The 15,971-nt window shown below is 39.3% G+C and overlaps 2 protein-coding genes across 3 annotated transcripts in view; one reads left to right on the forward strand and one right to left on the reverse strand.

Annotated features, from left to right (window-relative positions):
- The window catches only part of LIMS2 (LIM zinc finger domain containing 2), a gene marked incomplete at its 3' end in the record, with an annotated part of 28,515 nt that extends 19,347 nt beyond the window's left edge, over positions 1 to 9,168 (forward strand). For both annotated transcript variants that reach the window (XM_082487382.1, XM_082487383.1), the window contains exons 5-10: positions 4,662 to 4,811; positions 5,687 to 5,837; positions 6,969 to 7,061; positions 7,918 to 7,966; positions 8,153 to 8,228; positions 9,021 to 9,168. In XM_082487382.1, coding sequence (XP_082343508.1) covers positions 4,662 to 4,811; positions 5,687 to 5,837; positions 6,969 to 7,061; positions 7,918 to 7,966; positions 8,153 to 8,228; positions 9,021 to 9,168 — 667 coding nt within the window. The remainder of the gene's footprint in view (positions 1 to 4,661; positions 4,812 to 5,686; positions 5,838 to 6,968; positions 7,062 to 7,917; positions 7,967 to 8,152; positions 8,229 to 9,020) is intronic.
- A 5,583-nt stretch (positions 9,169 to 14,751) lies between these two features.
- MYO7B (myosin VIIB) overlaps positions 14,752 to 15,971 on the reverse strand; it is a gene marked incomplete at its 5' end in the record, with an annotated part of 45,908 nt that continues 44,688 nt past the window's right edge. Inside the window, 2 exons of the mRNA XM_082486837.1 lie at positions 14,752 to 15,009; positions 15,793 to 15,912. Of these exons, the coding sequence (XP_082342963.1) occupies positions 14,926 to 15,009; positions 15,793 to 15,912 (204 nt within the window). The 3' untranslated portion in view covers positions 14,752 to 14,925. The remainder of the gene's footprint in view (positions 15,010 to 15,792; positions 15,913 to 15,971) is intronic.

A 15,971-nucleotide genomic window follows, 5' to 3' on the forward strand; every position in this document is an offset into this window, starting at 1 on the left:
AATTATTAGCTTGGTATTACTAGGTTTGCATGTGCAAGGAAGACTATACAGCCCTATTTTTTCAAGGGAGATTTTATCTATAAAAATACATGTGAAATCTTGCTTTCATGTACAAAAGGAAAATTCCCTGTTGCAGTTTTCTGTGTGAATTTCCTGGGTTTGCAGAGAAGCCTGCAATTTTTGTTTGTAGTGTTTATTTGTCCCTTACAGAGTAAAACCTGCAAGTATTTTGAAGTTTGCATGTGATAGTAATGTTGAATGCTCAAACACTTGTCCTCCCTGGACTGAATTAGTTTAAATATGTATTTTTCTATTGCATACCAAAGGAGAAATATGATGAGACCATGCCTTTTTACTTGCTGTTAATTTACAATGGTACCTATCACCTGATGTTCTGGTTATGTAGCCTTTTTTTGTGTCAGGCACTTTGTTTAAATATGCCCTTCATCTGTGAAAAATGTAATCAGGTGATCTTTATAAACTCACATGTCAGTGATTGTGTGGTCTGATGGCTAAGCATTGCTCTATATGTGGTTATGACACCACTGAGAAAGCAGTAAATTCTGGCTTGGACCTGGGTGGTCTAATGGAACAGACAGGGATGTTTCTTGTCTTAATGGTAATGATTTAAATCAGTTCAGGAAATTAAGCAGTAAGCAGACTTTTTCCCTGTTTACAAGTTAAATACTAGGGGTTTAGCAGCATGATACATTGAACTGATTCTGTTTGAGATGATTTCCTAAGGAGGATCTTTGGGATTCAGATTCAGCTGAGTGTCAGTGTCAGACTTGGAATAGCCAGGACTTCAAAATCGAGAGTTTTGTCCTCGCTGGTGGCAGCGTTGAGTCTGCCATTGATTTCTATCTGGACCTGCTTTCACTGCAAAATACTGTGGGGTGGAGTAGAAAGGAGAATGTTAGACCTATCTGGAAGCCCAGTATGTCAGTGTTAGGAAGAGAGAGGCTTAGAACGAATGGTAAAATTGAAATAGGTTCAAGCCTTTTCAAATGAGTGCCTTCATAGGAGGGCTGCTGTTACCTAATTTACTTTTTAGAGCAAGGTGAACGGAGGTATTTTGCATTGCCTGGTCAGAAATCATAGAAAAGGGAAGTGGGTCTCTTTCTAATTTTGCTTAGGTTTTAAAGTAGAAGGGAATTTGAATCAAGTTAGTTATTTTTTTAACAATCCTGTTTATTGATGTGCAAATTGTGGTGTAGCCCTTGAGTAGGTTAGGAAAAAAGCTGACACATCCCTAGAATCAATTGTTAAGTTTATTTTTAGAATTTGTATGTTTTCAACAAGATGCTACAACTTTACAAAAGTAATAGTTCTTTGACAATGTGTTCTGTAGACAGCGTGGAAAGCCCTTTGCTGTTATTTACAGTTCCAGTTCTATTTCGCCTGGTTTTATCCTATCAGTTTAAATGTGTTTTGGTTTTAGGTTTTTCTTTCTTTTTGTTTGTTATGTTTACAAAAAAGCAATCAAAAGTCCCAGAAAGCTTGTTGTACTAGTCTGTATGAATGCTAAGAGCAAACTAGAAACCTTCCCAAATTACCTAGAATGTGTAGTTTGTGCTAAGCTATATGGTGCAAGAGGCTTTGATTCCACAGACAGAAAACTCCTAAAGGAGTCTGGCTCATTGTCCAATAATTTCCGCTTGGATTGCACTCTTGATGTTGTGAGAATATTTAGTGATTTACGTATTGCTAAACAGAGCACTATTCTGGAATGAGCCATTATCCCAGGCCTCCCAGGGCTGAGCTCTAATGGGGATGTCAATGCTTGTTTGAAATGCATGCACACTGACCGTATTTTATGCCCTGTTTCTCTTCTGCTCAGAAACAAGCAAGATAACAGTCCACAAGGCTGTCAGTATAGACAAAACCTGATTACTTTTTCAGCAGATGCTCTATTTATTGTTAGTGAAACAATAGGCAGAAGAAATATTTAACTCATCATACATTAGTTACCTGGCTAGTTTGGAGCTTTTGTTATAATGCCCACTGCAGGTAGATTTGAACTATATGTTAGAGTTTGTAGTGGATATCAGAAATTCTTGTTCTTGCTCTCAGCTAGAGCAGTTCCTGGATTGGGATTATGCTAGTTTGTGGGGTTTTATGTTTATGGTTTCAATGTCTTGTCAAATGGGAGTGTCTCCTATCTTTCCCTGAAAGTACTCTTCATTAGAAATAGTCCACTTCTGACTGAAATTATTCTTCTGAAAATCACTCCTTGCTGAGCTTCCCAATCTTCAGCAGAAATACTTGTTTCTTGTGAGCATCAAAGCAGTGTCAGAGAGCACTGGAAGTACCATACAACTATCAGTTTTCCTGGCACAGATGGATGTATTTTAAGTACAGAAGTTTGCAAACTTTTATGTTTTGGAGGAGTGATGTAGAGAAGAGTGAGGTAATTACTCTTTGAATTTCAAAAAATGCTGCCTGTTCTTAGTTTCAAACATTTCCATTATATTCTTCTGCCTGTGTGTGTGTGTCTTTCCACCTCACTGACACCAGCTAAAACTAATTCCCTTAGGAAAGCTCCTTCGTTATTCTGCTAACAGAAGTTTGTCTCTTACCTCTTTACAGTGCAGTCCTATGGGTAGAGTGTAGGGTCCTTTTTGGGAAAATCTCAAGGAACTCCTTCTGATGACAGGAAAATCAAATAGAAGCAGCAATGGTGAAAACAAGATGATCCGAAAAGAGCACACAGATGCAGAGTTGGTGAGGGTGGAGAGGGGAGCCCCTCTATATAGAGTCCTTCTAGCTCTGATAGCGCATTATCAGCTCAGTCACACAACAGAGCAGGGGAGAGGACACGCCAGCACTGAAGAGCAGTCTTCATCCCAGCTGAGCTCTTGGCACTGCGGTTGCTGCTGCTGTTATAGATATGAATATATTGTATGAATATTCCAGTGTTCATGGTGCTTACTGAAGGCTGCTACTGAACTCCCAGCCGTGAACACAGACTTCTTGGAGTCCCCTGATTATTTTAGAAGGGTGGAGAGAAGCATTGTTTGGGGGTAGTCTGGTATTAATAGGCACAACAAGACATTTCAGAATGGGATAATTCCATAATGGTGGGAGTGGGGAGGGGGAGAGGGACGGCTGCTATGGTAACAGCTTAGCCTGTCCAACACTTCCCTTTTGCTTGCAATAGAGGAGGGTCTATGGGATGGCAGAGAGGGTTTGTGAGTGGGGAAGGTTTGATAATGGTTTATCAGTGCAAATGGCTGAAGGCATCTTATTCAGCTGAATGAGAGGGGTCTCTTTCAGGACACTTGCTTCAGGGTCCCTGTGTCCTGCCCCATATAATTACTCTGCATTTGACAGTGCCGAATAAAATTGATGCCTTTATGCTGAGATGAGCACAGCTGCATGTTTCCTTATAATGGGGTGCTGTCTGCTTTTTCTGGACTCCGTCTGGGCAGACAGTAGTTCCAGCCCTGGAGAGAGACACTTTCTGACAGGAGAACTCAGATTTGGAGAGAATAATAATGATACTTAACACTTAGCCAGGCGCCTGCCAGCTGAGGGTCATAAATGTTTGAGGTCTCACAACAACATCTGTGTTGTATTCTTATCCCCATTTTACAGATCTAAGGGTGAGTGAGTCATCACAGCAGAATTTTGGAAGGGGCCCTGCAAAGAACCCACTACTTCAACAATAAATCTACCCTTTCCATTTGAACTTTTCCTTTTGTCTGGTGTCTTTTGAGAATGACCTGTAAATCTCAGCAAGTGTTTCACATAGTGATATAGTGAAAGGAATTAAGCAGCCTTGTCTGTTTTGTGACAAAGAAACCCACAGAAGTAATTTCTCTGTCATTTTCGTTTTATCATAAATTCTTCCCAGCCTGCAGCATTGCAGTTAGAGGGTTAGGTAATAGGCAAGTAAACTGAACAGCTTCTCCTCACAGCTCCTAAATATTGGGCTAAAACTGGTGGCTTCCATCAGCCTTTACAGAAGTTTTTTATGCCTTTGCCCAGACTTTTCTACCAGAAAATTGGCTTATCTACCTGTTCAGGACTGTACTTGTAATATGTTCTAGAACATGTGATAGGAACACAGTTACATTTACCACATAAAATTGTAAAATTGCATAGTTCTTTATTTTCTTTAACTTAGGACTAAAAGGAATTTGTGAACATAAGAGCTAGTATTCATTGGTCCCTTTCTTGCCCTAGCTATTGAAGACTAAGGAATCCAGCCATGGTAAAGGCATTCGAGCAATGTGCTTTGGTTTAATATCTTTTTATTCTCTCTCCTCAACTCCCTTCCAGTGCTCTAATGCCTCTGTTATGGCTGGATCCCATAGTTCATAATAGAGAGAGTGTTGCCACCTTTCCTTGCCCACATTTCAAAAGAAGAGTTCTAGAAGAACTGGAAAGGATACCCAGAAGAATGACAGGGTGATATCCCTGATGGGATATAAAACAGGGAATGTTGGAGGAGTATTCTAAGGGGATGCAACTCAGTGATGGCTCTATTCACATATTCTTTTCTGTGCAACTGGTTGAAAGACAGGATACTAAACTAAATTATGTTTAGTCTGACCTCGGAAGACACTTCTGTTACATAAAGTACATCCTACAGCATGCACTGTATGTTATTTTAGGAGAAAGAATTTCTTAGTATTTTCTTTACTTTGTTCAACCAGGCATCTGTGCAGGCCATGCCATAACCGTGAAAAAGCTAAGGGACTGGGCAAGTACATCTGTCAGAAGTGCCACTTGATAATTGATGAGCAGCCTCTGATGTTTAGGAATGATTCCTACCATCCGGATCACTTCAACTGCACCCACTGTGGGTATGTACTCATATTCTAAACTCTGACCAAAGAGGAGAGAGACAAACAGTACAGTCAGCAGTTCAGTCCTTTCCAAGGCCTAAGCTTTGCTGCCTTCACATCGTTGAAGAAACAGAAATGGTGTGAGGAGAAATCCAAAGAAATTTGGAAAGTCTATAGGAACTTTAGTTTTATTTTGCCTAAACTTGAATGACTTTAGTTTTATCCTAAAGTTGAATGACAGTTTTATACTGAAAACAAAAATAGTTCCTTAGTATGAACTTACCTGAAAGGCTGTGTGCAGATTACAACAATAGTGTTGTCCAAAGATCACTGTTGCCAGGCTATTCAAAATAGTTTCACTTTGCATTCCTGGATAGAAAAAAAAAAGAAAGACTTTGTGAGCTGTGTCAGTCTTCTGGCACAGTCCATTAGCATGCCTGACCAGAGTTACCATGAAGGCAATATAATAGGAGCACAGACTGCCCTAGAACAAGTAACGGTGCTGAAGAGTAAAGTAAATGTCTCAGTGCTGAGCACTTCTAGGATGGTCCTTGTACCTGAGCTATCCTATTCAACAGTAGCTTGAGTCTTTGCATGACACTGCATTGTTCTATGTAAGTGCATCTCATATTTCTGCCGGAGTATCCATGATATTATATCATAATATATGTGATATTCCATATATGTTCTCTTGTCTGGCAAACTGAGAAAACATTTTTAGAAAGATGAGTTGGCAATTAATGTATTTAACTAGGTTAATTTAATGACGGCATTTGTAGCATGAATGTTGCCAAAGCATGTTAACTTTCAAGTTTGGTCTTCCAAAACTTCATCTCGGGCATTAAGGAGCTTCACTTGGTGTTCTTACTTCAGGGACATGTTTGTGTTTTCAGGAAGGAGCTGACTGCTGAGGCCCGGGAACTGAAGGGAGAACTGTATTGCCTGCCCTGCCATGACAAGATGGGAATCCCCATCTGCGGAGCCTGCCGCAGGCCCATTGAGGGGCGAGTGGTCAATGCTCTGGGAAAGCAATGGCATGTGGAGGTGAGGCCTCTCTGAATCTGAAACTTTCTTCAAGAGATATTTTGGAAGAGGACTAGAGCTAGTTGGAAGCACATTTATGTGATCTGTAATATATGAGTTCAGACAAAAAACAGTTGCATATGTTTCAGATTGTCTTCACTTTACGGGAGCGAATAAGTACAGCAGGGTCATCAGGGTTGCCTAAGAAAGCTATGCTTTCACAACAGTAGTGACTAATTTTAAAATGCCTAAGTTGCATTGTAAAAATTCTTGCAGAATATTGTTCACTGAACAGCATTTACTTACTAATAAAATACATATTTGCTATGATGTACTTAGATATATCCTCTCCAACCCCAGTTAACAGGTTCATACAGTGTTAGAATTTGTAATGTAGGCAGAGCCAGTGCAATTCTTGCTTTCTAAGCCTTTTCAGCTCATTGTTTCTATAACTTTCAGCTGAGTTGTCACAGCTTGCTCTAAATTTTTTTAGTGATTTATGGTTTTAGTGATTTAAGCCTCCTAGGGCTTGACCTGAGAGAGATGCTGCTGCTCATTTGAAGTGCATTCATACCAACCATGTTTTATGTTCCTGCTTCTCATATGTGAAATAAGCAAGGTAATAGACCGCAAGTCTGTCAGTATAGACACAAGATTGTTGCCTTTTCAGCAGGTCTTCTGCCTATCCTTAATACAATTCTTAGTTACTACAGTAGACTAAATATTTCCTCTTTATTTCCTTTATGGAAGTAAAAGACTTCCATAAAGATTTTCCTGTCCAAGTTTCATTAAAATATTAAGGGGTAACAGTTTTAAGTGGAGAGAGTAGGTTTAGATTAGATACTAGGAAGAAATTGTTTACTGTGAGGGTGGTGAGACACTGGCCCAGGTTGCCCAGAGAAGTTGTGGTTGCCCCATCCTTGGAGGTGTTTAAGGCCAGGCTGGATGGGCCTTTGAGCAACCTGGTCTAGTGGAAGGTGTCCCTGCCCATGACAGGGGGGTTGGAACTAGGTGATCTTTAAGGTCCCTTCCAACTCCAACTGTTCTATGATTAAGTGTCTTGTATTGAGGCATGATTTGTAGCCATGCACATTTTTTCCTGGGGATGGAAAAGTCGCTTTGCCTGCCACCAAATGTCTTTTTCTTTTACAGCATTTTGTTTGTGCCAAATGTGAGAAGCCATTCCTGGGGCACCGACACTATGAGAAAAAAGGACTGGCTTATTGTGAAACTCACTATAACCAGGTAAATTCTGCCATCTGTACTGGAGGTACTTGGTCTGACTGGCAAATGCTTTTTTGCATTTTACATATGAGTTTGTAGAGGCAATGCAATATTAAGAAATCAGTGAGATTTAATGGAAAAAATAGTTTTTCTTGGTAGATGTGAAAAGTGATGCTGAGAACACAATAGAAATGTCTTGGGGATATTGATTTTTCTTTGTGCCATTGACAGAAAACAACACTGACCATGAGTTGTGATTAAAATCCTTGTAATTCTACTCCAAAACTATTTGTGTGCACTTCTTCGATAATTACTTGCTTCCATGGGCCTAAGATAAATGTTATGCTGTCTAAAGCATAAGAAAAGTATGTTTCAAAAGCCAACCAAAACCTATTTTTTCTGTATGACTTTACTGAACAGCTATGAGTTTGATACTGTCTTCTGTCAGATAAATTAGTCTGTTTCTCTCATAAGAGATAAGTGTTACTGTTTTGAAAGTAGCTCTAGGTTTTATTTTGATGTTTATAATTAAGCATCAGGAGATTTTTGACTACAGCAAGCATCATACTTTACTGATCCTCTTTTCTCCAAATTGCCCCATGTACAGGACTTTAAGATCACATAACAGCGGTAGAGTGTGAGACATCAACAAAAAAGGTTTTGTAGTATTTAGTGTTATGAGATCCAAAGGAACATGGACTATTTGGCAAGTGTATGAGAAGTTATTCAGAAGATTTAAATTGGTATATTTCCAGGCTACTGCAATGTCTTGGAATTCTTTGATTGTTAGGATTTAATGTTCACACCAGCTGTGTAATTTGGGGAGCATGAGCAGTCAGTAACATGAGTTCCTGTTCTTATTTCTTTTCCTGTGCAGCTCTTTGGAGATGTCTGCTACAACTGCAGCCATGTGATAGAGGGAGATGGTAAGATTTGTTCTCTCCTTGTTTTGGGTTGCTGTCCTTGGTCCATTTGTTAGTGCAGCTGTTGCAGTCCCACAGTTGCAAGGCACCAGTGTTTCTTTTCACATCTGGCCTCATTTGAATTTGGATACAAATCCGAATTCAAATAATCTAGCAGTTTCCTTTTATTTTGTGCTTTTGCTTTTGCAGTGGTATCAGCTCTTAACAAGGCCTGGTGTGTGAATTGCTTCTCCTGCTCCACCTGCAACATCAAGCTTACACTGAAGTAAGTCAGTGTTTATATTTTGGACCATATGAGACATTTGCCACTTAGCAGGGAGGGCATCAGCCTGGGGGAGCCATGAGCCAGTGCCTCCCAGAGGGTCAAGAAACCTTTTCTCTGTGGGAGCAGGTGCTTATAATTCCACTGATTTCAGAACTAAGAGAGATCTGGGACTCAGCATCCTCTGTAGTTTATTTTCCTTCATTAATCTATTCTGTAAGAAGGTTGGGTAAGAGGAGAGCTCATTCAGCAGTACAGAGGGAAGGCTCTAAGCTTTAAGTAACTGCCTGTCCTGAAATCACTGCAGCCTCCGTGTCTCTGTAATCTGTATGTTCCCCTCAATGACAGTATTTGCAACTGCATAGATTATTTTGAAATAAAATATTATGCTATTTACCTCAAATATGTAGAAGAGGGACAGAAAATAAAGCAGGTTCAAACCCTTATCCTACTATGCTGGGTGGGCCCCGCTGGCCTTATATATGAAGGAGCTCTAATTCATCACAAAGAGGCCCTTTGAAGTGACACTTCCATTATATGATAACAACATTGTTATTCTAGACTGTTACATACAAATATATAGTAAAATCTCAGTCCTTATTTAACTAGCAATACTAAAGACCCTAGTTCCCTAAGAACCCAATCTTTGTACTTACATGACCAGATGAAGAAGTTGTTTTATATATGCAGTAGAACACAAACAATAGCATTTCTGTAGATGCATGGAGACTTGATTTAATAAAGCATATAGTTTGCAAACACCATTTTAATAGCCCGCTGTTCTTTGTGTTAAAGGAATAAGTTTGTGGAGTTTGACATGAAGCCTGTATGCAAGAAGTGCTATGAGAAATTCCCTCTGGAGCTGAAGAAACGCCTTAAGAAGTTGTCAGAGCTGGCATCCAAGAAGGCACATCCCAAAGCTCTGGATTTAAACTCTGCTTAAACAGGTCTGTCAGTCTACTGACTGCAGTCTTACAGTCATAAGCTGCTGCTCACAGCAGCTGTTGGTTACAGAGGCAATTAGTAAGGACAAGTGAAACCAAAGATAAGTAGTACCTTTCCCTGCTTCTGGTAATGTAGCTAGCATCTTGACTATCTTTTTTCTCAAGCAATTGTCTGTTAACACTGGTGGAAAGAGGAATATGATTTCTGCTTGAGCAGTTTACAGGCTGGTTATTAATTTGCTAATAACAACTTATTCTGCCTTTGTGGAATTGTACACAATCTTTCCTTCCTCAATTGAACCGTAGTTGTCTCTCCATTCCTCTATAGTTTAAGGAATTTGGAAATGGTGGTTGAGTGTAGGGGTGGAAGAAATGTGTGGTTTTCTCTTTTTTAGTTAAAGTATAAAAATTTCTCTTCTTACCCTGGGTGAAGACATTTTAATTTTTTTTAATATGTAGGCAAATATTCTGAAAGCTGTCACTCTTTGCTACGTGCAAAATGTTCTGGTCTTTCTCCAGATTCCTACTGAGCATATATGGATGCTGTATGGTCCTTCTGGTTTTCAGGTTTATTGGCAAGGCCCAGGAACTGATAGTTACAGCATCTGCACTGCCCACTTGTCTGGCTTAGGTCCGATGTTAAGACAGCTGAAGAAATTTGCTTCGCTGCTTCCCTGTTCAGTACTACAGAGATTTCAATTGTTAAGGCCACGTCAACATCTTCAGTTGGGCTCTCCCTAAGGTGGAGGTGGCTGTGGGAAATTAAATATTTTGTTTGAAACTGACTCTATAATTTTCTCTGTTTGTTCTCTACTACCACATGGGTACTAGAGCTTCTAGTGATCAACACAAAGCATGTCCTATCCACTGACATAACTGACATTTTTTGAGGCAATGTGGCTGGAGCCTTGGTTATTCTTTTGCATGGTGAAATCAAATTGATAATATGGTACCAGTTTAAGCACTTCAGTTTACCTGTCCTTCTCACCTTACTTGAAAGATGAGTATATGCTTGTTGGTCACGCTCCAGAAGTCCCAATTACATGAAGGCTTTTCTAATATTTACAGTTTGTAGCAAATGTGATCTTATGCAGCAAAATCGCAAGAAGTATTTTTCTTAAAATTTTCACCCAAATAAGAGTTTCCCCATCACCCTTCTTCTGAAAATCTGAGTGTACTTAGAGGATCTCAAATGTGAATCTGTATATCTTAAGCATAGAGTCCTGCTCTGTAGTTTTGCCTGTCATTGCGGAAGTTTCACTGATCCTACTGCCTCTGCTGTCACAACCCAAGGTGCTGAGAAATTTACTGCTTTTGAACATTCTTGATATTTCTGCCAACAGCAGTGCTGTTCCTGAGTCCACCTGTGTGTTGTGTAATCACAGTGGAGTTCTGAGACCTCTGGAAGTGTCCCCCATAGTTTCTTGTGCAGAACTAAGCTGAGCAGCCTCTCCATGAATTATTCGAGACACTGCCTGCCTTGTTTGCAAGGTAAACAGGAGAAAATACACTGAAAGACTGCTGTCCCTTGCATGATTTAAATATTCCCAAAAGGGGCTAGTTTACTAAGTCAGATGAACACAGCAGATGGGTCGAGGCACCACCCTGCAGCCTCAGGTGAATTAGCTACTGTATGTGTGAGCAGCAACTGGATTGGGACTATAATCTACCTTAAAATTGTCCTCACTGTCCTCACACTCTGCTCAGAATAGTTCTAAACAAGATAGCAGCTAAAGCATTGATAGCTGTTAACACACCTGCAGTACCTACTACCTGTAAAACTGGTGGGAAATCCCAGTTGACTGTGTGCAGATAAGAATCCCGTATGCAAGACCTTCTCTTAGATCCTGGCTTTGCTAATTCAATTTCTGTCAGCTGCTTTGCTTTTTTGTTGCCGCAACTTACCATAAATTTTTAACTGGGGTATGCTGCATCCACTTTAACACTGCTGGGGGATAGGCCTTAATTTTAGCAGAAGAACTCTTTCATCTTCTTCTGACCAATATGCATTGTAGATTGCAGTAGTAGTAGTTGCTTTTGTCACCGCTTTAGGAGAACATGTGGCTAGTCACTGTTCTCTCACCAGCCTTTAAATGGTCTTTTAGTTAAGGGCACAAAGAGCAGCATGTCTTTTGGTGCAGTAGTATGTGGCCACTGCAAAGACCAGTCTTTGAAGCCTATTCTTTGGCATTTTTTTCACAGCATAAAACACAAGAACTACTGATCTAGGTGCAAATCAGTATGTTAGGCATTCTTCCCAGCAGAAAGCATTCAAGTCTGTTCCTGGAATCTCAGTCACAGGCTATGTCTAATGGTAAATTTGAGCAGCTGTGTATCTTCCGCATCTTGGGAAGCTGGTGGAGGAATAGCCGCATAGCTACTGGTTAATATGGAAAGCCTGTAACTAGCAGGCAATAGGTAATAGTCTTTCAGTGGCCACTCTCAAGTTCAGCAATGGAAAATGCATGTGTGTAGAGGTGAATGGAATTACTTTTGTACTGCAAGTAGAGATTTAGTGCATGCTCTCATGTTGTCTCATCCTAGAAATTCAGTAGACTTAGTAAACTTCAGTGTTCAAAGGACAGTTGATATCATTCTCTTTGATAAGCTGTTATGTTCTCTAGGGTTTGGATTCTGTCCTAATCTTCAGAGCATTTCCCAAAATTAGTGTGGGGAAAAAATCATCGTAATGCCTGATCTCTATTATAGCAGAGGGTGATGTTCTATTAGTATCTCTTAAATAATTAATTTTTCACAATTATTTTTCCTATACTCCTGCTGCCCATAGCCTGCAATGTGCAGTGACAGCAGTGAATATTACTGACATACCTTTCATGAGACAGTGGAATTGAAGGAGTAGGAGAAATAAATATAAATAGTTTAAATAAATGCATCTTCCTCTACTTCTTTGAGTCCACTTTTTAAAAACAAAGTAGAATATAATGCAGACTTATGACTTCCCCTTAGTGTGTTGATAGGCTGACAGGTTGTTTGCTTGTTGGTATTTTTTTAAATAAAGTCAGGGTCTCAGTCAGAAATAAGCTGCATGCTTTTTTCCATTGCTGTAGATAGACATGCTGGCCAAATTCATCCTAGGTATCACACCACTGGAGAGTGTAGATTTATATCAAGGTTGAACTTGGCTCAGAAGTCTACACTTACTAAAAGCTGTTGTCTCATTATATACATTTATAGTTTACATTCATATTTATACATACTGAATTAAAATCACTAATATTCACTGAGTACACTTGAAAATGGTTTTGCTTTTAGAAACCACAGTATGTGAAGCTTGTTTGTATTCAAAGGGTATCTTAATCACTTGCAATCTTTCTTTATGGCATCCTAATCTGCTCTCTAGGGTTTGCATCCTGGTCTTTATTTTTACAGCAATCTGTGCAACGTAGGCAAATATTGTTCAACCATCTGTAGAGAGAGCTTCTAGGTGTTGTATGTTTTGTATTGGATGATGTGACTGACATTTTTTAAAAAAGTGGTTGGATGGTGAAGGAGTAGATTGCAGGCAAACGTGTCATAAATGCGGTTGTACTAGTCTGTAAAGCACTATTAAGTGCTAAGGATGGTATAGACTGAGTAAAAGAATTAGCAGCTACTTGTGTTGGTTCAGGCCTTGATGAGCAGTGTGGATTCTGCGCTGTGCGGAGCTCTCGATTTATCACACATTGCTTTTGCTGTCTAACCGAAACGTGATTGTGGATTGAAATGTTGTAATACTGTACCTTTTTATGTTCCTTTAATAAAGTTAACTGTAATACATTTTAAATCTTCACACAAAAAACAAATGTAAAAAAGTTGTACATTGTACAGCAAAAAAAACATGATTGCATTTGCAATGCTGAGCCAGAAAGCATTATCCACTCTGAGGAACTCTGGGGATTGTCCAAATCTGATGCACTGTTGTGGTGAATTCACATTTTTGGATCTGTGCTGCTTCTGTGGTGATGTGTTGGTTGATGAGGATGTGCAGAAAGGGGGTATCATCCTTTTAGAGGCTGTGCTGTACAAATTGTGCTGGTTATATGATGAGTAGATGGGATGCTACGATCGTTTACAGGCTGTAGGTGATGTTTGGTAGGTTTAGGTTATATGGATCTAGAGCAAATATTCAGTTTTCTTGTAACAAAAGACATTGTGGTTTATTTTCTGCAGTGTTTATTTAAAAACCAGAAACAATACAGTTTGGCTGCAAAATTTCTTTTTGTACAGGTGAAGTATTGAATGCTTCTCACTGCTAGCCAGTTAGATCAAAGTCATTAGTTTCAAACATTTCCATTGCCAGCAATGGACGTTACAACAGGAATATCTAATTGCTTGCAAAAGGATGAACTATTCTGACAAGTGTGGCACTCATTTAGATGCACAAAGAGAGTGGGTCTCTTCCCTGCCACCCATGTACAAAGCTCCCATTAGCGTTTGAATTTCACACACACACATCTGAGGGAACAAGGGAACCATTGTGCATACATTGGCAAATTTGAGAGATCTAGCAGAGCTGCTTTTCCAGCACTGCCAGATCATGTCTCAAGGAACTTGGTGTAAATACTTTAAGACATATCCATGTTTCACTGTGAGCAAGGGAGGGCTCGTCGTTGAGGAAAAAGTACTTGTTCTCTGATGGGGTAAGCATCTAGGCTTACTACCACCACAGTGCACCACAGGACCAAAGTTGTGTGTTTACAAAGGTCAGAGAGACAAACAAGTGCTGAATCAAATTTTACCACTCAAAATGCCTGCTAAACAGGAAACAGAAAAGATCAGGAGAAATTAAAGCTATTATTCTTGTCTCATGAATGAATGTCTGCATAACTCCAAGCTGAGAACATTCTTATAGAGCAGAAAAGTCTCTTTTCAACAGATGTCTATTAGACTAAATTCTTCGATTCTGGTTTGCACTGAATAGCATATCTATAACTTGAAATAGGAGCAACTGAGTAAAAGTAATGGCCCCAAAATCCAGACTCATTTCGGAATTTGTTTACATGTACTGGAGACTGCATAGTAGAAAGCAGTTGTTCATTTCCAAGTGCATTGTAAAATGTGGAAGAAAGAAAACTAATTTAACCAAGGTAATGGTGAACCAGTGGACAGGCTCCTAATTCAGCAGCACATAGGAATGACAGTTATATTCTGACAGTAACTGGCTGTTATAGTCTACTGTAACTTGCAGCACGTAACCTAGCGATAAAAGGATGAAAACTAGCATCTTACCTTTCAAGGTGTTCAGTTATCCTACTATTAAAGGGTATTTCTCCGCTCTAGAACTTCCAGTAGGAGGAAAAAAATAACATTACCTCTGTTTGCAAAGACTCAAGGAGTTTATGCATTTGGTAAGAGCATATACAACAAGGGGATGTTTTCTTTCCAAAAGGAAGACAACTGTTAATGTGTGTCATCTTTAAGAATGGAGGAGATTTAGAGTATCAGAAAAGGGTCTCATATTAGGATTCCTCCACCCCCAGCCCCCATATTACATTAAAATCCTGCTAAACTTTGTCTAAATCCAAAATCTGAATGGAATTCTTATACTACATCTAAGACAGACAAGTGTTACAGATATTTGAAAGCGCATGCTCACTTGAGCGTCTCTTGTGGTAATATTTCAGCAACACAGTTCATGCAGTATGTGATCAGAAGACTGATCAACAAGTTTAATAATTTTTAAATGGCATTTCTTCTGAGAGGTGAAATTACAGGTAGTTTGGCACAGATAGAGGTCATGGGTTCTATTTCTGCTCTTAAGCTGGGAGGTTCTTTTGCTTGTTTACAGCATTCATTAGCAGGCGTACATAGGATGTTAGCAGGTCATCCATTTTGTAACCCTGTCAGAAAAGAAACAAGTCTTAAGTCTCTCAAAGAGATCCAGAAGCAAAAATAACTATCATTTCCTCTCTTTATCTTCTTAGGTTCTTTCCTGCATGAACATCTCCTCTTGCAACAGCTGTCACTGTTTTGATAATTATTTGTCTATTCCTCCTTCTGCTCTTCCTTTCATAGGTTTACAAAACTTTACAGATCGTAGCTCTACTGTCTCCTTGTCATTCATTCTATAGATTGACATTTTGTACTTAGGAATCCAAGTTTTTCTGTGACAGAAGTTAAATCCTGAAATGTTTTTATGTTATTTTTACAAATTTGCCTTTAACCGTCAATACAGTGATGCTTGGTGATGCTTGTCTGAGTTTGTGGACAATTTGAAACCACTTCTTAAAAAAGTGGTACCACTCATTGACAAGTGTAAAATCTTACAAAGATGGTGTTACTGCATAGATGGATCAAACCATGCAAGATGGAAAGCCTCTTATGTAGTTTTGTGGCTAAGTGCAGTCTTTTCTTAACTCTTCAGATAGATAGTATTTTGATGTATGGGAAGAATTTGGGAAATTACTGTTTTTCCTTGCCACTGTGGATTACTTCTTTGCATCAGATGGCATTATATAGCACTGCATTGGCTCTAAACTGCAATTTTATTGACCTAGCAGTGAAAGCTTTTTGTATGTGCACTGGTTTTAACATCTGTTTTGGCACAATTGTTTTGTAGCAATTCTGCACGTAAAGGAAAAATTAGGAGTTTCTTATGTACAAGTTAACAAAACTCTTCTTACCAGAGATGTCTCACATAAGATCCGGCTTCCTCGTACCAGGTTCCCTATTGTCATGTGAAAGTATGTGCTCCCACTGCTCCAGTTGGAGATTTTATTGAAGGGGTAGACTGTTAAAATATCCTGTAAGAGGAAACAAACTGAACTATGGAACATTTCTCAAATGAAAATGGGCTGTTATG

Source organism: Vanellus vanellus (assembly GCF_965231255.1).
Source record: "Vanellus vanellus genome assembly, chromosome: 8".
Lineage (NCBI taxonomy): Eukaryota > Metazoa > Chordata > Aves > Charadriiformes > Charadriidae > Vanellus > Vanellus vanellus.